This window comes from Equus przewalskii, chromosome 21 (assembly GCF_037783145.1).
Source record: "Equus przewalskii isolate Varuska chromosome 21, EquPr2, whole genome shotgun sequence".
Classification (NCBI taxonomy): domain Eukaryota; kingdom Metazoa; phylum Chordata; class Mammalia; order Perissodactyla; family Equidae; genus Equus; species Equus przewalskii.
Window position 1 is genome coordinate 19,644,143 of NC_091851.1, and position 23,113 is coordinate 19,667,255.

At 45.3% G+C, this 23,113-nt stretch overlaps 1 protein-coding gene across 8 annotated transcripts in view; it reads left to right on the plus strand.

Moving 5' to 3' along the window:
* Nucleotides 1-19,953, plus strand: part of UBOX5 (U-box domain containing 5) — a 32,659-nt gene extending 12,706 nt beyond the window's left edge. For 3 of the 8 annotated variants that reach the window (XM_008527611.2, XM_070587965.1, XM_070587963.1), the window contains 4 exons: nt 11,954-12,048; nt 13,209-14,409; nt 16,512-16,673; nt 19,185-19,953. In XM_008527611.2, the coding sequence (XP_008525833.1) occupies nt 11,995-12,048; nt 13,209-14,409; nt 16,512-16,673; nt 19,185-19,393 (1,626 nt within the window). In that variant the 5' untranslated portion in view covers nt 11,954-11,994 and the 3' untranslated portion in view covers nt 19,394-19,953. Of the gene's footprint in view, nt 1-5,773; nt 7,976-10,379; nt 11,441-11,953; nt 12,049-13,208; nt 14,410-16,511; nt 16,674-19,184 lie in introns of those variants that run through there. The other 5 variants (XM_070587966.1, XM_008527614.2, XM_070587968.1 and 2 more) reach the window with 5 other exon arrangements.
* Nucleotides 19,954-23,113: the final 3,160 nt, after the last annotated feature.

Sequence of the window (23,113 nt, forward strand, 5' to 3'; positions counted from 1 at the left end):
CAGAAAAAGAACAGCTAGATAATCAGACTTAGGAAAAACGGTGACAGAGAAGTATGACAGGGATCCCAGGGACCACCCTCCCTTGGAGGACTCACAGAATTCAAAAAAGCTGTTATATTCAAAGTTATGGTTTGTTACAGTGAAAGCATAGAGATTAAAATCAGCAAAAAATATAGTGGAGAGACCAGGCACAAGCTTTCAGTTGTCCTCTTCCAGTGGAGTCATGAGGACAGCTCTTAATTCTCCCAGCAGTGATGTTTGACAACACGTACAGATATTGCCAATCAGGAAAGCTCATCTGAGCCTTGCATTGCAGGGTTTTATTGGGAGTCAGTCATGTAAGCTTGGAGTGCCCCACATGGCAGAGCTTAGTCACTCAGTCTCCAGCCCTTCCAGAGGTCAGGCTGATACAGCATGGCCCAAGGCTCCCACCATAAATCATATTGTTAGCCTAAACTGTCCGGCATGGCCCAAGGCCCCAAGTATATATAGATCGTCTTATTAGGCAGGATGTTTCCAGGGCTTAGAGTTTATCTCCTAGGAACTGGTGAAGGGCCAGTTTCTTTTGAATGCGGAGGATTTGAACACCCACACCTGCTGAGTTAACTTTTACTGCACAGAAAGAAGCCAAAGGGAAAAGAGAGTATTTCAAGAGAGGGAGTTTGTATGTCACTTGCTGGGGAGAGAGCAATTAAGGCAAGAACTGAAAAATCTTCAATAAATTTGGCGACTTGGATATCATTGATTACCTTAACAATAGCAGTTGGAGTTTAATTGGCGGGGCAAAGCCGGATTGCACACCTGTTGAACGAATGGGAGTTAAGGAATGGATTGCAAATGTTGAGGAAATTCCTTGAGAAGCTTTGAGGGGAAGGGGAAACTTGAGCAGGATTTAGAATGGGACTAGGATTGCTAGATAAAATACAGGATGCCCAGTTAAATTTGAATTTCAGATAAGTAATGAATACTTTTTGTGGTAAAATACACATAAAATTGGCCATTTGAAGCAAAGTGTACGATTCAGTGATAGTACATGGATAGTGTTGTGTAACTAGTCATCACTATTTAGTTCCAGAACATTTTTTTCACTCCAAAAAGAAACATACCCATTAAGCAGTCACTCCTACGTCCCTCTCCCCCAGACCCTGAAAACTGCTAGTCTGCTTTCTGTCTCTCTGAATTTTCATATTATGGATACGTCATATAACTGGAATTGTACAATACATAGCCTTTTGTCTGGCTCCTTTTAGTTAGTGTAATGTTTTCAAGGATCCATGTTTTATAGCATGTACCAGTACTTCATTCTTTTTTATGGCTAATAATAGACCATAGTGTGGATGTTACCATATCTTGTTTATCCATTGCTCAGTTGGTGGACCTTTTGACTATTGTGACTGTTGCTGCTGTGAACATTCATGTACAAGTTTTTGTTTGAACACTTGTTTTCAGTATTTTTGAGTATGTACCCAGGAGTGAAACTGCTGGGTCGTATGTTAGTTCTATGTTTAACTTATTCAGGAACTGCCAAACTGTCTTCTGCAGTGGCTGTGCCATTTTACATTGCTACAGCAGTGTTCTGGGGTTCCACTTTCTTCACATCTTTGCTTACACTTTTTTTTGAAAAATAGCCATCCTAATGAGTGTGAAGTGGTATGTCGTTGTGGTTTTGATGTGCATTTCCCTAGCGACTAATGATATTAGCATCTTTTCAATCTTAACAATAGTAAGTCTTCCCATCCATGAACACGAGATGTCTTTCCATTTATTTGTCTTCTTTAATTTCTTTCAGCAACATTTTGTAGTTTTCAGTGTACAAGTCTTATACCTTCTCAGTTAAATTTATTCCTGAGTATTTTATTCTTTTTGGTGCTGTTGTAAATGGAATTATTTTCTTAATTGCCTTTGTAAATTGCTCATTGCTAGTGTATAGAAGTTACAACTAATTTACCCTGCAGTTTTGCTTAATTCTTTTATTAGCTCTAATAGGTTTTGTGTGTGTGTGTTTAGGATTTTCTGTGTATGGGGTCATGTCATCTGTGGGTAGAGAGTTTTACTTCTTCCTTTCCACTTTGGATGCCTTTTTGTTTCTTTTTCTTGCCCACTTTCTCTGGCTAGAACTTATAGTACAAAATTGAATAGGAATGGTGAAAGCATCCTTGTCTCAGACCTGATATTAGGGGTATCAGTCTTTCATCATTGATATGATTTAGCTATGGGTTTTTCATAATTGCTCTTTATCATGTTGAGGAAGTTCCTTTCTATTCATAGTTTGCTGAATGTGCATTTAGTAATTTTTTAGTGTAAGTATGTCTCAAATAGTACATGGAACATTGCTTTACTAAAAAAAAAAAAATCCATTTATCCAAATTTCAGATTTAAGTGTGTGTTTTTGTTTGTTAGGTTGGCAACCCTAAGAAAGACATATAGCAGCAAGGCAAGGCTTTTTTTGAGGGGGCTCTTGGGGGCAGAAGAGACTGGAGCAATGTTTACTTGTTAAGGAAAGGATTCTGTAGTCAGAGATAAGTTGAGGATTCAGGAAAGAGGCAAGAACAGATGGAATAAGGCCCTGGAAGAGAGGGACGGAGTTAGGGTTCAGGTTTGTACATGGAGAGCCTGGCTGCCTCACCTGGGTTCCCATACAGTTTTGCTGGCACTGCTATTAAGGCACTGAGGAAATAGTATTAGAACCCTTTGCCCATCTGCATTGTTTTGAACCTGTGAGTGTCTAAAGAGTAAAAACTGTGTCCACTTGTGCCTAGCAGAATCCCTTGTACATATTAAGCCGTTGAAGGGTGAATTGGCTACAAGTGTATAGGATTGCTCTTGTGTTCTTGTCTCCCTGCTTACCTCGCACTGGTGGGTGACTGTGTGGGATGGGCTGGGACCGCTGTCTTTCATTTTAACCGGCTCTAAGGAAAATGCACACCAGTCAGATTTTTTTCACGGATGGACAAGTATCTCAATTTAGAAATTATAAGAAGCATTGTACTTCTTTAAAAGCTGAAGTGCCCAATTTATAAAATTGCTCAGTGCATTGGTATTCCACCCACTCTTTGAGGTTAAATGCTTTTCTCTTATTTGACAGGTAATCTTTTCTTCTTTTTTTTTCCCTCTGTAACCTGTTTGAGCCTAGTCTTTAAAATTATGTGTGTCTGCCAGAATTACTTTCCATTACATTTTCGTGAGACTCAAAAATCAGGTTGTATAACTCATCTATGGCAGCTTCTTTGTAGGCCAAAGGAAGATGGATGCTGAGGTGTTCAGAAAGTGTCATGGTCACCTTATTCTCTTCTAAATTATCCCTCTACACTTTGCCACCCCCAAGTGTCCTCAACAACAAAAAGGTTGCTTGGCTGCTTCCAGCTCCAAGGAAACGCAGACAGAAACCTTTCAGATAGGATGACCAACTTGTCCCAGTTTTCCCAGGACTTTCCTGGTTTTAGCACTGAAAGTTCCGAATTCTGGAAAACCCCTCAGTTTCAGATAGACCACATAGTGGGTCACCCTACCTCTGGATCCCTTCTCATCCCTTCCCTTGCACTTTCCCTCCCTCAGCCTGAGTACAGGGAGGCAGAGGAGAAAGGTCTGACTCCATCTGGATATCCAGTCCTGTAGGGGCTGTCACCTGCAAGAAATACTCTCAGCTTGTAATCTAGAGCCTCATTCCTCTCTGATATCATCCTGCGACATTAGGAACCTGGTCCAATTGTCTGAGTACTCCTGTCAACTTTTTAAACACATGAAAGGAAAAAAAAACTTTCCTACCACTCTAATACATTGCATATTTTAAATTTCTACATGTCTACCATTACCTCCCAAACTATTCCTGCATACATATTCCTAGATGTAGACTTTTAACTAATATGTGATCGTAATACTTCTATTTTGTGTTCTTTTTCTTTATTTTATATATACTTTTGCTGGGTTTTTTTTTTTCTGAGGAAGATTAGCCCTGAGCTAATATCTGCCGCCAGTCCTCCTCTTTTTGCTGAGGAAGACTGGCCCTGAGCTAACATCCATGCCCATCCTCTCCTTTGTATGTGGGACGCCTGCCACAGCATGGCTTGATAAATGGTGTGTAGGTCCGCACCTGGGATCCAAACTGGCGAACTATGGGCTGCCGAAGCGGAACATGTGAACTTAACTGTTGAGCCACTAGGCCAGCCCCCTACTTTTGCATTTTTTACATAGTCATATTTATCGTTTAAGTGACAGGTACACCAAGCATAAACATGTGTCATTCAAGTTTGTTTCTTGCAGTGTATCTACACTGATAGTGGGATTAACTGGAGTCTTCAGTTGAGGGGTTTATATCTGGGTGAAGACCTTCAAGACTTCTGTGGTAATAGACATTTGGATTTGTAAAATAAAAGGCTTCTTAAAAGGCGTACAGGGGATCCCTGTGGTGATGGATCTGTACTATAGCTTGACTATGGTAGTGATTACACAAATCTACACATAGAGTAAAATTGCTTACAACTAAACACACAGGCACACACAAATGAGTGCATGTAAAACTGGTGAAATCTGAGTAAGATCTGTGGATGGTATCATTGTCAGTTTCCTGGTCATCATGTACTATGTGCAAGACGTTACCAGTGGGGAGACGTGGTTAAAGGGTACATGGGATCCCTGTATTGTTTCTTAGGACTGCATGTGAAACTATAATTATCTTAAGATAAAAAGTTTAATTAAAATTTTTTAAAATAAAAGATTTCCTAGAAGGTAGCTTTGAAATCCTTGTGAAATGCTTAGTAATACGTTATGCATAGTTCATTTTTCTCCTTCCTCTTTTTCAAGAATACCCCTCCCTCAAAAAAAATTGAAGGAAAAAACTGAGACCGCCAGTTTATTTCTAAGTAGTTTGTACTTTGATGCTCATCTTTGATGTCTTCAGGAAGCCATTTGCAAAGATAGCCCCTCATGTAGTACAAAAAGTATAGTGGGAACATAACAGCCGGAGGAAAGGGGAAACCCCTGAAGGGTGAATTGCCTCTAAGTGGTTCAAAATTGCCGTTGTCATCTGGGAGGTTAATGGCAGACTTTTCATTAGTGTCATTTCTTTCCCTGGTTATAAGCTTTCTGTAACTTTCCTCTGACCAGTAGCTTTCAAAGTTTTTTTACAACCCTTAGTAAGAAGTGTCTTCTACATTAAAACCCAGAATAAGTAGATAGATAGCTAGATATAGTTTTAGATAAATGTGTGTGTGTGTCTCTCTCTCTCTCTATATAGAGACACACATATTTCAGAGTTTCACCCTCGTGTGGTACACTGTGACATTTTCTTTCTATTCTACTTAAAAAAAAAGTGCTAGTTGTGGTTCAGTAATTTGAATGCTTAATTCTTGGTCTGCAGTTTGGAAAAACACTGCCACAGCCCACCAGGTAAAGTAGTCTGAAGCTCCTTGGCATGACATTCAAGGCCCTGTCCATCTGACTCCATCTGCCTTTCCAGCCCTGCCTCCTCCTCTCCCCTCTAGCTAAGTGGCATATTCAGCCTTTCCTGGACTTACCTCACACTGTTTCATCTCTATGCTTTGACTCTTCCTGGTCCCTCTCCCTTTAGCCCTTCCCCTTTTGTTCCTGTTCTTGCCTCTTGGCTCCTATAGTCAAGCATATTGTTCCATTAGGATGTGGTGTCTGTCCCTCTTCAGAGTTGCCCATGCAGTCAGGCGTGTGTCTTAGTTGTCTCCAGTTCAAACATTACTCCTGTGAATTCTTCCCTGACTTCTGGGTATACTTTTCGCCAGAGGTTTTCCATTTTTTTCATCAGGTGCCACACTAAGGGGCCAGCCCAGCAGCAAAGCAGTTAAATTCATGCACTTCTCTTCGGCAGCCCGGGGTTCGCTGGTTCTGATCCTGGATGCAGACCTATACACCGCTTGTCGAGCCATGCTGTGGTAGGCGTCCCACATATAAAGTAGAGGAGAGTGGGCACGAATATTAGCTCAGGGCCAATCTTCCTCAGTAAGAAGAGGAGGGTTGGCAGTGGATGTTAGCTCAGGGCTAATCTTCCTAAAAAAAAAAAGCCCCAATAAGAAATTCATTTTATGTTAGATCTAGTAAATACATTTGTTATATGTGTTTGTAGAAAACTGAAACAAAAGTTTCATGAAATAATGCCCATACTATGTGCATTTTGGTATTTTGTATTCTCTTTTAGTTAATATTTCCTTTCTTCAACCCATAATTTGATTTTGAAACCACAAATTGAAAAACGTTGATTTAGGCCACACTTCCCACTCTAAGTGTCATCTGCGGAAAGCTGTATTACAAACCTTTGTATTCCGTAATCTTTGCTGGAAGAAAATCTGTAATGCCTCAAGACTGGAGGACAAGACCATTTCATTTCATTTTTTTTTCCACAAGAAGACTTGTAGAGAATATTTATTGCAGCTTTTTTTTCATAGTAAAAAATTACAAACAACGTAAGTAATAGGGCAATGGAGAAATAAACTGTATTTCAGTCATATAATTGAAGACTATGAAGAAGTTAAAATGAATAAACTAGACATATACATTTCAAATCTTAAAATAATAACGTTTCATAGAAAAGCAAGTTGCAAGATGATACACATGGTATTTTATCTTTAAGGTACATTGAAAATACACAGACTGCTGCGTGCTTTTGTATACACACGTACTTATACTGATTTGAATGAGAGACACAAACTTAAGATAGAGCTTTCCTCTTGGTAAAAGGGGAGAGAAAATAAGATTGTTGGTCGGTTTTGTTTATACCTTTAAAATTTTTCTCTTTATACTGAAATGAGAAGCAAGCATGGCAAAATGTTAACATTTGCTCAGTCTAGGTGGTGGGCATAAGTGTCTACTATGTTATGTTCTTTACCTTTTTATCTGAAATAGTTTATAATAAAAAGAAAAAATCTCTATAATGAAAGTTGACATATATTATCTGCTTATAACCTCTATTATCTTGCTGTTTTATAGTGCCGTTATTTGGCTCCAGGCTACTTCTCTGAGCTGCAGGGAACTTTAGCCATGATCTGTGGCCCGCGATTTCTACTCAGTCTCTCTTGTATTTAGATGCCAAATCTGGAGAAGGAGACAATAATTTATAGGTATTTACTGGACAGTATTTGCAATGAGCCCAGGTTACATGGCCATTTCCTAGTCAGGGCTGAGGAGGCAGTCTTCCTGGATAAGGCTGTTTGCATTTTCATATGGTAAGCCTTTCTTTTTTTCTGGATTAGGCATTAAGGCAGGAGGCACTTGACCTTAAAAGATCAGGGATGTTGGAACCAGAGAGATGAAAACATCATACAAAGACCTCGATGGCAGCCAGAATCCTATAGAATTCTACAGTGTTTAGGCATCACTATTTCCCAAAGAAACAGCATGATTTGTAAGATTTTTTAAAAAGGGTCTGCCACCCTTGTCCTGTAATGACACAGTCACTTGTTTCAGTTTGATCTCTAGTCCTAATTTGTTTTCAGTCACTTTCTTCCCCAATCATTCATTATTATTATTATTATTAATTTTTTAGAGCAGTTTTAGATTTACAGGAAAATTGATCAGATAAAATAGAGTTCCCAAATACCTCCTCTTCTCCCTTGCACATAGTTTCCCCTATTATTAACATCTTGCGTTAGTGCAGTACATTTGTTGTAATTGATGTGGCAATATTGATATGTTGTTATTAACCAAAGCCCATAGTTTACATTAAGGTTCACTCTTCGTGTTGTACAGTTCTGTGAGTTTTGTTTTTTTGTGTATGTAAGGAAGATTGGCCCTGAGCTAACATCTGTTGCCAGTCTTTCTCTTTTTGCTTGAGGAAGATTGTCGCTGAGCTAACATCTGTGCCAGTCTTCCTCTATTTTATGTGGGATGCTGCCACAGCATGGCTTGACAAGCAGTGATAGCTCTGCGCCCGGGATCCGAACCTGCGAACCCCAGGCCACCAAAATGGAGCGTGTGAACTTAACCGCTATGCTGCCAGGCTGGCCCCAGTTCTGTGAGTTTTGACAAATGCATAATGTCATGTATCTACCAGTATAGTATCATACAGAATAGTTTCACCACCTGACCATTTCATTTTTATCTCTATACTCCAGTACCTAGCACAGGGCTTGTAAATGTTCTGTGAATGTGCAGTAATATCTCATCTAAAATTAAATATGAGCAATCAAATTCAATAGAATTTGAATAACATTTAAGGAACAATCTGCTAAAACCAAATCAAGCCTATCCTAGGAATAAAAGGATGGTTTAAAATTAGGAAAATGTGCTATATCTCAGTCTGTAAGATAAGAAAAATAACAAAACACAATATATAGGGAAAATCAGAATTCAAAGCATATCTCCAATTTTCAAAAAACTATGAAAATTAGAATGCTCTATTAACATAAAAAGAATATTTCAATCTAAAAATCAGAATTATGCTCAAAGATGAAACACAAGAGGCATTTCCTAATGGGAACAAAACAATCATGGCAACTCTTTATTATTTCATATAATTCTGGAAGTTCTAACTAATGTAGTAAGAAGAGAGACAGAAATAAGAGTTACCATCTTGAAAAAGAGGCTCTCATTATTACTGAGATTGTAGAAAATAACTGAAAATCTGTTAAATCAATGAATTCAATAAGACAAGCGGACACATAGTAAGGATACCAAAATGATAAGCTTTCTTGGGGCTGTCCCCATGGCCGAGTGGTTAAGTTCACACACCCCGCTGCGGCGGCCCAGGGTTTTGCTGGTTTGGATCCTGGGCGTGGACATGGCACCACTCGTCAATTTTTCCCTCAAGGGGTCTTATGTGTTTCTTGCTAAGGTTGCTATTTATGAATAGGACCCTTTTATCCCATTAATTTTTCTAACCAGTTATTGCCATATATAAGAAAGCTTTTTTTTCCTTTCTGCTTTTTCTCCCCAAATCCCCCCCGTACATAGTTGTGTATTTTAGTTGTGGGTCCTTCTAGTTGTGGCATGTGGGATGCTGCCTCAGCGTGGTTTGATGAGCAGTGCCATGTCTGCGCCCAGGATTCGAACCAATGAAACACTGGGCCGCATGCAGCAGAGCGCATGAGCTTAACCACTCGGCAACGGGGCCAGCCCCACTTATGTACATTATTTTTTAAAAAACAAACGTGTGTGCATGTATATGTGTGTGCAGGTATAGACACACATACATTCCTACGTACATACACACGTAGACATGCATACATACATACACACAGATGCCCTAACAGTAATATAAAGGAGAAATTTTAAAGTGTGATAGTAAAATTTATTCTCATGTGTAAATGTTTGAAATGACCATACTGGAAGGCATAAAAAAGTAATCAGAAGCTTTTACCAACATGTAGAATAACCTAGAATGTAGGCTGCTGTAAATGCAGATTGTCAGGTTTATTAGCATTGCTGTCAGTGATGTAGTTTTCAGAAATGGTGAACACCTCTTAGCAAAGATCTGAATGAAATAAAGTATGATCTCTCTATGATTTACATGGAAATTCCCTTCCTAGAAAATTAAGCATATATTAAAATGATTTAAAAAATACATTGTGGGGCCAGCCCCATGGCTGAGTGGTTAAAGTTCTGTGTGCTCCACTTCGGTGGTCCAGGTTCACAGGTTTGGATCCTGGATGCAGACCTAATCCACTCATGAGCCATGCTGTGGAGGTGCCCCACCTGCAAAGTAGAGGAAGATTGGCACAGATGTTAGCTCAGGGCGAATCTTCCTCAAGCAAAAAAAAATTTGTATTCATATGTAAAGCTGAGTTAGGAGACTAGGCTGAGATGATAAACATTTAAAGGTCCCATGGCAGCTCTTCACTGTGCAGAAACGGCCTACTAAAATGTTGTAGGATGCCCAACATGCCTGGCCTCTGCAAGTGGCGTCTACTGATCATGACAACAAGATGACCCCAGAGAGTGACCCTGTCCCTGTTGGGCTAAAAGAGTTCTTCACGGGGCCCAGCCCTGTGGCCGAGTGGTTAAGTTCGCGCACTTCACTGTGGTGGCCCAGGGTTTCGCCAGTTCGAGTCCTGGGCATGGACAGGGCACTGCTCATCAAGCCATGCTGAGGCGGCATCCCACATGCCACAACTAGAAGGACCCACAACTAAAAATACATAACTCTGTACCAGGGGGCTTTGGGGAGAAAAAGAAAAAAATCTTAAAAAAAAAAAAGAAAAAGAGTTCTTCATGGCCTTGTCTGCCACATGGAAAAACGGGTGGCTGGCCTCACCCAAGGATTTCGGATCCATTGGAGAGGCTTGCCATTGGGAGGGATGTTGCTAGTGGCTTCCCGGCTTTTCTCCAGGGAGTACCAAAGGCTGCTGGACATTGGTCATTTTTTCTTCCACTTTTATTGAGATATAATTGACATATAACATTATGTAAGTTTAAGATGCACAACAATGATTCGATATATGTATATATTGCAAAATCATTAACATAAGTTAATATCCATCACCTCACAGTTAGAATTTATTTTCTTGTGATGAGAACTTTGTTTTTTTTTGAGGAAGATTAGCCCTGAACTAACATCTGCTGCCAATCCTCCTCTTTTCGCTGAGGAAGACTGGCCCTGAGCTAACATCTGTGCCCATCTTCCTCTATTTTATATTTGGGACATCTGCCACAGCATGGCGTGCCAAGCAGTGCCATGTCCGCACCCGGGATCTGAACCAGCAAACCCCTGGCGGCCGAAGCAGAATGTGCGAACTTAACCGCTGCACCACTCGGCCAGCTCCTGATGAGAACTTTTAAGATCTGCTCTCTTAGCAACTTTCAAATACACAATATGTTATTTTAACTATAGTCAACATGCTGTACATTACATCCCCATTACTTATTTATCTTACAACCAGAAGTTTATACCTTTTGACCACTTTCACCTGTTTCCCCCACCCTGGACATTGGTCATTAAAATGACTACTTGGATTAGATGTCTTTGTTTTTTTTGAGGAAGATCAGCCCTGAGCTAACATCCACTGCCAGTCCTCCTCTTTTTGATGAGGAAGATTGGCCCTGAGCTAACATCTGTGTCCATCTTCCTCTATTTTATATGTGGGATGCCTGCCACAACATAGCTTGATAAGCAGTGTGTAGGTCTGAGCCTGGGATCCAAACTGGCAAACCCTGGGCCGCCCAAGTGGAGCACACAAACTTAACCACCGTGCCACTGGGCCAGCCCCTAGATGTCCCTTTTTTTGTTGTTTTTTTAGGAAGACTAGCCCTGAGCTAACATCCACTGCCAATCCTCCCCTTTTTGCTGAGGAAGATTGGCCTTGAGCTAACATCTGTGCCCTCCTCCTCTACTTTGTATGTGGGATGCCTGCCACAGCATGGCTTGATAAGCAGTGTGTGCGTCCGCGCCTGGGATCCGAACCAGAGAACCCCAGGCCGCCGAAGCAGAATGCGCGAACTTAACCGCTGTACCACTGGGCCAGCCCCTAGATGTCCTTTTAAGGTGCTTCCAACCCTAAGATTTTCAATAATGATGTTTTTGACTCTTCTAATTGTTTTTGTTTTAATAAGAAAATGTAATTGCATTGACAAGTGTTAAATGACAAAGATGCCTAGCACCACTATGATTATTTTCTGTGACTCTTTCCATTCTGAACCATCTAGTTAAGTAGTCCTGCTCTTTCTCTGAGCTCAGCCACTTTTGACCCTCCTTTTCCTCTGGAGACCCCCCCACCTGCAGAGGTGACAGGCTCTTGCCTCCAGCTGTCAGCCAGAGAACCGGCAGTCTTTGCCACCCTGGTCAGTCAGCAATAGAAATCTCCTCTGCAGTTTTTTAGTGACTAGCTTTTTTCCCAGCATCACATGTAGGATACAAAGAGAGTGAGTATAGATCACAAGAGTGTGAGTGTTAAAGTTTTTGTTATCCTGTTTGATTCTCTTCTCTTAGGAATCAACTGCTAGAAGTTTAGAATTAAATTTTAACTTGTCTCACACCAAGTTTTATCTTTTATTTAAGGCTATTTCTGATGCTTGGAAGCTGTCCTTTCAGCCACAAAGATGGTAATAAATCTTTGCCTTCCACAGTTCAGACCAAGAATTTACTGCAACAAGGTAAATAAAGCAAGTATATGCATGTAAATAAATATACGATATTTTTCATGTTTTTCCCCATTTCCTACCTTGTCTATGTGGACTTAATTCAGGCTTAATGTGCTTTCACCCTCATTGTTTTAGATGCCACCAGGTGATATGTAAGCATGGGTCAGGCTGCCCCTCTCGAGTTAGCACTGTTACAGGGTGAGCTGTGACTCATTTTCTGGAGGGTCGTAGTCATTGTACTCTTCCCTCTGATGATAAGTTCTGATTCCACTCAAAGTCCTAGTGAAGGTGGAAATACCCTCTACCCCATTCTTCTTGCTAACTTCTCATGCTAGAAATAATGGCTTATATTTGTTATTTGGATTTCTTGTTCTTTATTGCTTGAATTAAGCTGTTTTCCATTTTGTGCAAAGGAGAGTATCTTTCCACAGCTCAGAGAAGGGAATAAGGAAACTCCAAGGGGAAAATTGAACCCCTCCCCTAAAAGTTTATGCCCACACTGTACTATTTCAGAAGGGTCCCACATTGTTAAGCTGACTCTTTCAGACAAAGATATCTTAAAATCTCCATTGGTTATAACAAATGTTAGAAATACTAAAAGGGGAAAAAGTTACAATCCCACCTCTCCTAGAACATTCTCTGTTTTAAATTTCCCATAGTTTTTTGTGGTTCTTGTTCCCGTGCACACATTCTTTTTTTTTGCTTACTTCCATCATTCATAAATTTACAAGAAGCTCATTTGTTGTGCTTTCCTAAGGAAACTGTTATAATTGATAGAGTCCAAATACAAAATTGAGAACTTTAATGAACATCTTTGTTTTTCCCTAAATTGGCTTGTTTTCATCCTTTGAAATAAAAAAAAACACTAGTATATCTGCCCCCTTTTACGCAGATGTTATTTTGAAGAGATTTTTGGTTGGGTTGGGCAGTGTTTTGTTGCTCATATTCTTTAAGGATGGGCAGTACTTGGGGATACAGTTGCTTCCAGCCTTTGACCTGATCTTAGATGGCTGCAAAAAACCCAGGAAAATTCGATGTATTAGAAGAAATTTTAAGTGAGGAATTTCAGACTTTATGTTAAAGTTTCTTAGAAGTGATGAATTCTTGAAAACTAGTTGTCTTTGTTTGGATCTCATCAAATAAATGTGTCTTGTATTTGTCATTAAATCTAGATATCAGCTGATGGTTATGAAGTAGAAAATCTCATCTCTGAAGATCTCACAAAGAGAAGTCATGGTTTTAGGACAGAGTATTTCATTAAGCCACCAGTCTATGTGATAGTTTCCTTTCCCTTCAGTGTGGAAATCTGTAGGATTAACATAGACCTCACAGCTGGGGGAGGCCAGAATGTCACTGGCCTGGAAATGTACACATCTGCCTTATCCAGCAGAGCGTCTTGGAATACCCTCGAGTGCCGGGCCCTGGGCTCAGCTGAGCCTTCCGTCCCGGACAGGGAAGCATTCACCTTGGTAGGCAAAGTCTTGTTGAAAAACCAGAGCCAAGTCGTGTTTAACCACAGGGGCTTCAAGGCTAGGCCACCTTTTGGCCCAGTGGAAGCCACGCTCCCCTCCCCTGCTGTTGTGGCACAGGAGCTTTGGAATAAAGGGGCTCTTTCTCTTAGCCACGTGGCCCATGTCAAGATCTGTATCACCCATGTGACAGGCAGCGGTATACCTTGCATCAAGCGGCTGGAAGTCTGGGGTCAGCCAGCCAAAACCTGCTCTCAAGAGGTGATAGACAGTGTCCTGCTGGTTGCCTCAGAGAGCCTCCCTCGAGACTTGGCTCTGCAGGCCCCCGCCTTGCCCATGGAAAGCGACTGTGACACTGGGGGCCAGTCTGAGAGCCCACCGGCCCCTTCCAGCCTGCAAGAGCTGGCCGAGGTAATTCAGGATGTGCCTGAGGAGTTCCTGGATCCCATCACCCTGGAAATCATGCCTTGCCCCATGCTGCTCCCTTCAGGCAAGGTCATCGACCAGAGCACACTGGAGAAGTGTAACCGCAGTGAAGCCACATGGGGCCGAGTGCCCAGTGACCCTTTCACAGGGGTAGCCTTTACTCCACATTCCCAGCCCCTGCCTCACCCCTCCCTGAAGGCCCGGATTGACCATTTCCTGCTCCAGCACTCCATCCCTGGCTGCTACCTGCTTGGGAGAGCACAGACTGCGTTGGCAGTTACCCCGTCTTCAATTGCTCTGCCTTCTCGGAAAAGGAAGATGGAGCAGGTTGACCATGCCCCAGACAGTAGCCTTGGTATAAATGCTTCCTGTTTTTCTACCACAAGCCTTCTGGTCTCACCCACTACCTCAGAACACACCACTAAGAAAATGAAAGCTGCCAGTGAGCTTGGTCTGACACACATGGACTGCTCAACAGGTAATCTGCCCTCCTATCTCCATGCCCATTGTCAGCCCTCCTCCTCCCAGGGGACGCTTGGCACCATTGCCCTTTGGTTTTTGCTTTGCCAGCTTAAATTACCCCAAAAGTTACTGGGTTCAAGTACCACACATTCGTTATCTCATAGCTTCTCTGGACAGGAATCCAGGTGTAGCTTGGCTAGGTCGTCTACTTCCGGGTCTTCCAAGGCTGCTGTCAAAGTGTTGACTGGACTGCAGTTGACTAACTCAAGACTTGACTTGGAAGGCTTCACTTCTAAGCTCTGTCATGTGATTGTTGCAGGATTCAGTGCCTTGCGGAATTGCTGCACTGATGGACTCTCTTCCTTGTTGGCTCATGACCAGTCTTCCCTCAATTCCTTGCCATGTGGGCCTCTCAAGGGCAGCAAGCAACATGGTAGCTGTGTACACCAGAGAGAGTGAGCAAACAAGATGGAAGTCACAGCCTTACAGAACTAATCATGGAAATGACATCCCATTGCTTTGCTATATTCTCTTAAAAGCAAGTCACTGTGTCCAGCCTATGCTCAAGCGGAAGGGGTACCCAAGGGTGTGAGGATCAGGAGGTGAGGTTCATTGGGAGCCATTCAGACACTCTCCCACACTGTTGATCTCTATTTTATTCAGTGTTTTTTCAAAGATTGGTGGTTGAATCTTGTCAAATGACTTTTCCATATCAATGGAGATCATATTAGGATTTTTCATCTTAGATCTTTTAATGTGAGAAAGTACATTAATGGACTTCTTAATATTGAACCATTACTGTAGTCCTGGAAGGAACTACATTTGGTCTTGCTTCTTTTAACATTCTGCATCATTCTGTTTGCTGGTGTTTGAGTGAGATTGGACTGTGGTGTGTGTGTGTAGGCGTGCACATGCCATCTTTGGTCAGGTTTTGGTGTCAGTGATTTATTTACTCCATAAGAAGAGTTAGGAAATGTTCCTTTTCTAAACTGTAGAATAATTTAACAGTGTTAGACTCGTTCACTCTTCACGTTTGGTAGAATTTCCCCATGATTGTCAGCACCTGGTGCTTTGGACATAGCTCTTTTTCTTTTTTCTAAATGGAAATTAGTCTGTTTAGATTTTAGCATTCTTTTAATTTCCTCTCTTACTCTAGAAAGCCTATGAAAATAGTGTGCTTGAAAGTTACATCTGTGTCTTCTCTGGTTTTGAGTGTAAATTTTGGTTGACATGACCCCCAGAAACTCCTGGAAGCATATGAGGTACAGGGGGGGCGAGACAAGGAGAAAGGTCCTTAGACCCTATGTCTGTGATGTCTCCAGGGGTGTCGGCTTTGACACATTTGTTGCTGACACAAGACCACACCGACCAGTGCTCCACAGCCCCAAGCTGATGTTCTATGTCCTACAGACTAGACAAAATGTTCCACTCATCACTTGTGGGCAGTTTTGTGAACCCTGCTACCAGGCAGGTCACTGGGTTGTTTCTTGGAGGTTTCTCCCCCTTCCCACGTTGCTTTTATTCTCAGTCCATTGCTTGACTTTCTGCGGACCATGCAGAGAAGGCCCCCTAGATCGTGGAGTGGGCAGAGTGAGGTCTTCGTTTTGCTCCTCGATGAGAACAGCTTTGCTTTACTTAACAGGAGAGAAAGGACAGGCCAGCAGTGTCGCAGACTGGTCGGGCCCCAGAAGGGAGGAGATGAGGAAAGAGCAGACTGGTGCTGCTGGGGAGGGGATGGGGGCATGGAGCAGGGGCAGAGGTGGGGCTTTTGCTTGCAGAGTCATTTCCATGGCCAGCAGGGAGGCCTTCAGAAAGTAGGGTGCAGTTCTGCAGGGGAGCCACAAGGTGGCCCGTGTCCGCTCAGCAGTCTGTCCTGGGAGGAGGAACTCTAGTGCAGAGCCTGGGAACACCGAAAGGGGTGTGGGATGGGTACAAACTGCCAGGATCCCCAAGACTTTCGCTCTCTGTCTTCTGGCATCACAATCCACTGGTAGACGTTAGAGAGAACTTTCTTCACATTTGTGTCTACTCGAAGTTGTAAGTGCCGTTTTTATAGTCCTCAGAGGACTTTGTGTTTTGGTTGTCGTCTTTGCCGAACCTCTGTGCGTCTCTCAACAGGTCCAGTGTCCCATGAGCAGAAACTGTCACAAAGCTTGGAAATTGCCTTGACATCAACCCTTGGCTCCAGGCCCTCTTTCACGGCTCGGCTGACCAGGGGACAGCTCCAGCACCTCAGCACAAGAGGGAGCAGCACTTCCTGGAGGCCAGGCACAGGCTCGGGTAACATGGGCCCCATCCGTCCCCTTTGAGCCCCTGAACGGGATGCTGGGCCATGCTGTGGGGCTCTGTGGACCTCCATCCCCAGCTTCCTTAACTCTAACACCCGGGGCTGAGGGGAGAACCCAGTCTCTTCCAGGGAGAGTTGAGGGTCTGCCTGTGAAGTTTAACTCTTCACAAGAAAGGCTTTCTTTAGTCAACTCTTAGTAATTCTGTGGACTTAGGGCTTGGCTACCCTCTGCTGTGTTTTTTGGTAAGATCTAATGTTGATTATTCTATGCTGAGGACTTTGGTTTGTACTTTTTAGATATTTTTCTTGACTAGTCTGTCTCCTATCTGACATCTGGAGTGCTTTGTGTAAGTGTGGAGGGATTTGGGGTTGAGTATGTCATCTTCATCTCTTCCTATTAACATTTTCTTAGTCTTAGAAAAGTACAGTGGTAGCTCACTGAGCCAATTTTTTCCTAAAATGAACCTGGGATCACTTAGAATGATAGAATTGGTTAGGATATAAAGTGAGCGGATCTGACTGGAATGCTGGGGCATTTTCTACAAGATGAAGCCTGGTGGGGCTTATGATGAGCCGCACGCTTGCTTCCTCCTGCCTGTCCAGAGCCAGTCCCTTCTCTTGTCTGGATCCCAGGCCATCTTACCTCCTCTGCCTCTTGTCCTCCTTACCTCCCTTTGTCCCCACCTCCCTGTCTCTCTGATTATGTTTCCATCCTGACCATTCCCAAGAACTGTCTTGTCTAAGTGATGAGCGGTTTCTGTGACCCCACATACACTGGTCACTTATCCTCTCAGCAGCGTCTGGTGTGACTGATCAGCCCCTCCTTCCTCAGATACCTTCTCTCTTGGCCTTCCAGATGTTACATTCTTTTTCTCCCCATTTTCAGCAGCTCCTGTTCAGTTTCCATTGCCGACTCTTCCTTCTCTTCCAGACTCTTCCTGGACTCTGTACTGTCTGTCACCCAAGTGAGAGCCCACTTGGCCAGTGACTGCCCATGTTCACCTATAGCTCCCCTTGGGACTCAGACCCCAACCTCCCTGACAGCTGCTTGGTGCCTCTACATGGGAACTCATGGATACCTTGAGTGAACGTTCTAACTCAGAACTGCTGATGTCTGCCCTCCAAATGTTCTCCCCCCACCGCCCACCCCCACTTCCTATCATCCCCATTGCGGGTAGAGAGCAGCATCTTCTACCCTTTGGTCAGGCCTCTAACACGGAGGTCCTCCTTGGTCTCCCTCGACATGCTCATCCTGACGACGTTCTTTTCGTCATCAAGTCCTGTTCGTGCTCCTCCAGAGTAGATCTCAGAGTGGCCTTCTCTGCTCCACTGCCCTTGCCGCCACCCTGGCCCCAGCTCCTGTGCCACTCCCTCAGATTCCTGCAGCAGCCGCTACTGCCCCCACAGCCACCTGCCTTACAGGAGCCAGAGCGATCTTCTCATAATGTAAACCAGGTCATGGTACCCCTCTTCTTAGAATCCCTCCAGCACATCCCATTGAATTTGGAGTAAAACCCAACTCCTGCTGCCTGTGAGGGCCTGCATGCTCCAACCCTCGTCCACCCTCCTCTGCAGTCTCCTCTGAAGCCATACTCTTACACATCCCACCTCTGTGTCTTTTCTCTGTCTTTAATGGACTAGCCATTCTTTGTTCTTGCTGTCCCCTTCACTCTGCATGGCTGGCCTCTTCTCGTTCTTATTGGCACTTCCCCCCAAGAGGCCATCCTTGTCCTCTCCAGAGGGGTGTGGGTTGGGGGAGAAAGAGCAGCCTCCTTAGGGCCCAAGATGGGGAAGAGCTGTGAGTGCAGCTTGGGGAGGGGTTTGGCAGGACCTGCCCCCGTAGCCCTCATTCAGGAGGCCCTGCAGGAATCATGGGAGGAGAGAGAGCCTGCCACATAGGAAGGGGAATGATGGGTCGTGAGGGGAGCTGCCGGGCTGCAGGACTGAACAGAAGCAGGTGCCAGGCTGAGCAAGCAGGCCTGCTGCAGACAGACCTCAGCCCTGCCCCTCTGCTGACCTCCCCTTGACCTGCCCAACCCTGGTACACCAGACCATTTTCTGCTTTTTCCTTTTCTTGTCACATCTCACCTCTCTTGCAGTTTATCAGCGTTGTCAGGGTGAGCTTGTGCCTTGCTCTGGCCTTGGCAGCCCCTTCAGAATCTGTGAGTGTAATAAAAAGCTGAAGTACATCTTGCTGGCACACTGAGAGGAAGGGCCCAGTGCTGCCCAGCTGCCCTCAGAAGTCAGCTTTTCTTGAGCATTCATGGGAGCACTGAGATTTGATGATCGAGAAGAGGCCTGTCAGCTTCCCAGGTTCCCTCGTACCCTCTCCTCCCAGGTCAGGCAGAGGAGGCCTAGGGAGGGATGAAGCCAGGCTGCTGCAGGGGTGTAGGGTGGGGAAGCTTCTTGTCCCATTCCAGGCACGTGCCCTGCCTCCAGGATGGAGCCTGGACCAGGAGGCAGCTTTCCCTAACCTTGGCCCATCTTCCTCCCTGATTTACCAGAGCAGCCTGGGAGCGTCCTGGGCCCCGAGTGTGCCTCCTGCAAAAGAGTGTTTTCTGCCTACTTCAAAAAGGAGCCTGTGTATCAGCTTCCCTGTGGCCACCTCCTGTGCCGGCCCTGCCTGGGTGAAAAGCAGCACTCCCTGCCCATGACATGCACAGCCTGCCAGCAGCCAGTTGCCAGCCAGGACGTGCTGCGAGTCCACTTCTGAGTGACCAGCTCCTCAACTCGAGAAGACCTATCACTGGGAGGAGCCGAGGGAGAGCAGGAGTGGGGGTCACAGTTCCCCTGAGGTCTGGCCAGGTCCCAGGCACAGAGGGGCCTCTTCTTTCCCAAGGGCTTTCCCTTTATCTCCTCACACAGCGTAGCACAGGCCGGGAGTGAGGGGTGGAGGAGGAGCACTCCACTCCTGCTCCAGTGGCAATAGGATAACAAAGCCATAGTCTGGGCTGGGAGGGATGGGGGAGATGTCCCTGCCCTCCTCTGCTTCCCTGCCACCCCCTGCCGGGCCCCAGGGCCTGCTAGAGCCAGCCCCACTCTGCTGAGGGCCCCCCAAGTTATCTGCACGCCCACCCCCATCCTGCAGGGTGGATGTGAGTGGAGCACAAAGACTGTGGCTCAGGATCTCGAAGAGAGCCTCCACCTTCAGTGTCACCCAAAAGTGGACCGTGGCAGAGGTCTATGGAGTGAATGACTCAGCCCCCCAGCTGGCAGACCACTCCGAGCCTTAATAAAGAATGGTTGACGTCCCCTGTAGGCTTCCTCCTGGCAGAATGCGTGTCTGTGTCATCATACCCGTTCCCTACCTGCACCCAGACAAAGTGGGACTGTGGTAGAGCAGCCGTGAGCAGTCACTGCAACCCCTTCAGCCTGTAATTCAGGTCAATGGCCTGAAGGGACAAGAAGTCACATTTTCAGATGTGTCTGATGTGTGAGGGTGTGCAGGTGGGTGTGCGTGCAGGCAGGGAGGGTCGAGCAGCCTCTCTCAGGCTGGGTGCCAGGGTGCCAGAACATGCTCAGCTGCATGATGGCGGAGCTGGCTCCGCAGCCCTCCGAGGGGAAGGTACCTTCTTCTGCAGGGGGCCCATTTCAGGAAAACTACTTGTATATAGGCTGCTTTTGTTTTTCCATTCAAAATTTAGTTTTATGGAGTCCCAGAGGGAAAATATGTATTCTTACAACTGTTTACTGTGTGGAATAGATTTTAGTCACTAGGAGAACATCAGTGAGAAAATACACCGTGCTATTCCCTGTTCCTTTCTGAACACGTTTGGGAAGGAGCAGCCCAGCAATACTTCATAGTTTATCCTTGAGATTTTATCAAAGGCCCCTGTAGATAGACTGGGGGGGGTTCTCTCAAGGCCCCCAGGAATCTGAGCCGCCTGCTCCCCTCTCCTCCCACAGGCCTGCTGCCTCTGCTTCGTTCTTGGGTCCGCTGAGGGATGGAGGCTGCTGTTCTCTCTGGCTTCCGTGCTTTGCACGAGGGACAGGAACAACTATGGTCCTTAGACTGACAGGGGAAGGAGGGAGCTTATTAAAAATTCAGATTCTTGGTCTCCAGTCCAGACCAAGGAATTCAGAGATCTGGGGTTGGGGTTAGAGAGCCTGCGTGTTTGAGAGTTCCTTGGGGGTTTGTACGTCCACAGAGGCGGCTGCGGAGAGGCCGGCACATCCTTCCCTCTGCCTCCTGGTGGCGTTTCCCTGGACACAACTTCACAGGAGATGTCATGGTCTGCGTTGTGTGGGGCGCGTGTCCTTTCCTCTCCTGTATCATTTACTCAACACAAAGGCTGTTTGGACATGTAGCCCTGGGCCCTCAGAACAAGAGGCTGGGCCTGGCCCCCGTGGCTGTCTCCCAATCTCCATGCCCGAGGTGCAGAGTGAGCCCTTGCCGTGTCCTGGCTGTTCTCCCTGCAGGGTCAAGGCTGGGGCCTTGGCCGCGCTCTGCCCTCACACGCAGGACCTGGGCCACACTGCTTGCTGCTGTTGTCCTCCAGCCCAGGGGGCAGGTGGAAGGGAGGGCCACTCAGAAGTAGTTCTGAAGGTAGAAGAACCAAATCGCCAGGAGGAAGATGAGCAGCTGGTCAGCGCTCACAGGGTATTGTGTCTCCTGGCCGCCCAGCTGCAGGGCCCTGCAGCGCCTGGGTCCTGGGGCCAAGAAGGTTCCCCCATCCCTAGGCCTACCCCGCTTCCTCCTCTGGGTCTCCAGCTTGAGGCCGCTCAGCCGCTGGGCGCTTTTCCATTCCCCAGGAACTGGTCCTCTGCCGCCTGGGTTGCTCTAAGTAGGTCTGCAGACAGAGAGACCTGCCCCTGGAGGAAACAGCTACCTCCCCGCAGTGGTATTGTGATTCTGGGCTGGTTGCTATTGTGATGGCCACTGGGAGAGGGGCGGGGCTGCCTCAGGCTGAGCTGGCCCCCTCTGCCGCCTCTCAGCTTCCTGCCCAGCCCTCTCCCCAGCCTGCGCTAGCCTGCCTGGCCTCAGCCCACTTGCATAGGCGGGATCTTTCCTGCCAGTTCTAGGTTGGAATTGGCTGGGTTGGGAATTGACCAAAGATGCACAGTCCGATATAGTAGCCACTAGCCACATGTGGCTATTTAAGTTAACTAAAGCAAATAAAATTTAAACCCAGTTCCTCAGTCGCAGCAGCCACATTTCAAGTACTTAATAGTCACATGTGTTAGTGGCTACCTGTCGGACAGCTCAGAAGAAGAATGTTCCACCATTCCAGAAAGTTCTATTGGGCAGTACTGGGCCAGAGTAGGAACTTGGTGAGACTGGCCCTTGGTGTTCCTCTTACCTGTAATGAACCTGTCAGGAGAGTAGGGAGACAGCCCTACATGGGAATGGAGGGCTTATAATGGAGGGCAGGCTAATGGGGTGGAGACTCAGGTGAGCTTGAGCCTTGCCTGCCACCCCACATCCACCCTGCTGTCACGCAGTCCCTCCTGTACAAACAGGTGCTGTGGTCCAGGGATGACGTGACCTCCAGTGGCACAGGGATGAGGTGAGGAGGAAGGTGGAGGAGGCAGCCTTGTGGCGCTTGGCAAGTTTTTTTCCATCAAGGTTTGTGCCAGTAACAAGGTGATGCTACCCGTAACCATACGATCAAGAGATGACCATACAAACATTTTGGTTTTTTCCCTTCCAGTATTTTTCTATAAGGAAAAAAATGTGTGTGTATATACTGTGTGGTTCTGTTGCCTGCTACTTCTCTTAACAATATTGCATGGACATCTGCCCTTGTCATTAGACACTATTCTTATTAAAAAGATCATTTGGAAGAACAAGCCAGAATAACCAAGAAAACCCTGAAAATGAATAACAGTTTGGGTTGGGAATGGAGAACTAACCCATGCATACACAGACCAGTGAAACAGAATTAAAAATCCAGAAACGGGCCAGCCCGGTGGCCCAGCAGTTAAGTTCGCACGTTCTAGTTCAACGGGCTGGGGTTTGCTGGTTCGGATCCAGGGTGTGAACATGGCACTGCTCTGCAAGCCATGCTGCAGTAGGCATCCCACATATAAACTAGAAGAAGATGGGCATGGATGTTAGCTCAGGGCCAGTCTTCCTCAAAAAAAAAAATCCAGAAACAGGCCCAGCCGCATATGGATCTTCAGTGTGCTGCTTGTAACGGCGGCAGCAGCAATAACGAGGAAAGACAGATCTTCCAAAAAGTGGTGCTGGAGTCACTGGAGGAATGAAACCATCTAAGAACGAGAATGAAATGGAAAACAAGGGAATTCCTGTAAATCTGGGAGCAAGGAAAACTTTCTGATTCAAAATCCAGATGCAGTAGGGGAAAAAAAATCAATAAATTTGACTACATAAAAATTAAAACCAAAAAACCTCCTACATAGCAAAAACCCAAAACCAAAAAAACCGCCATTAGCAAAGTAAAAACAAATTTCAAGCTGGGAAAATGTATTT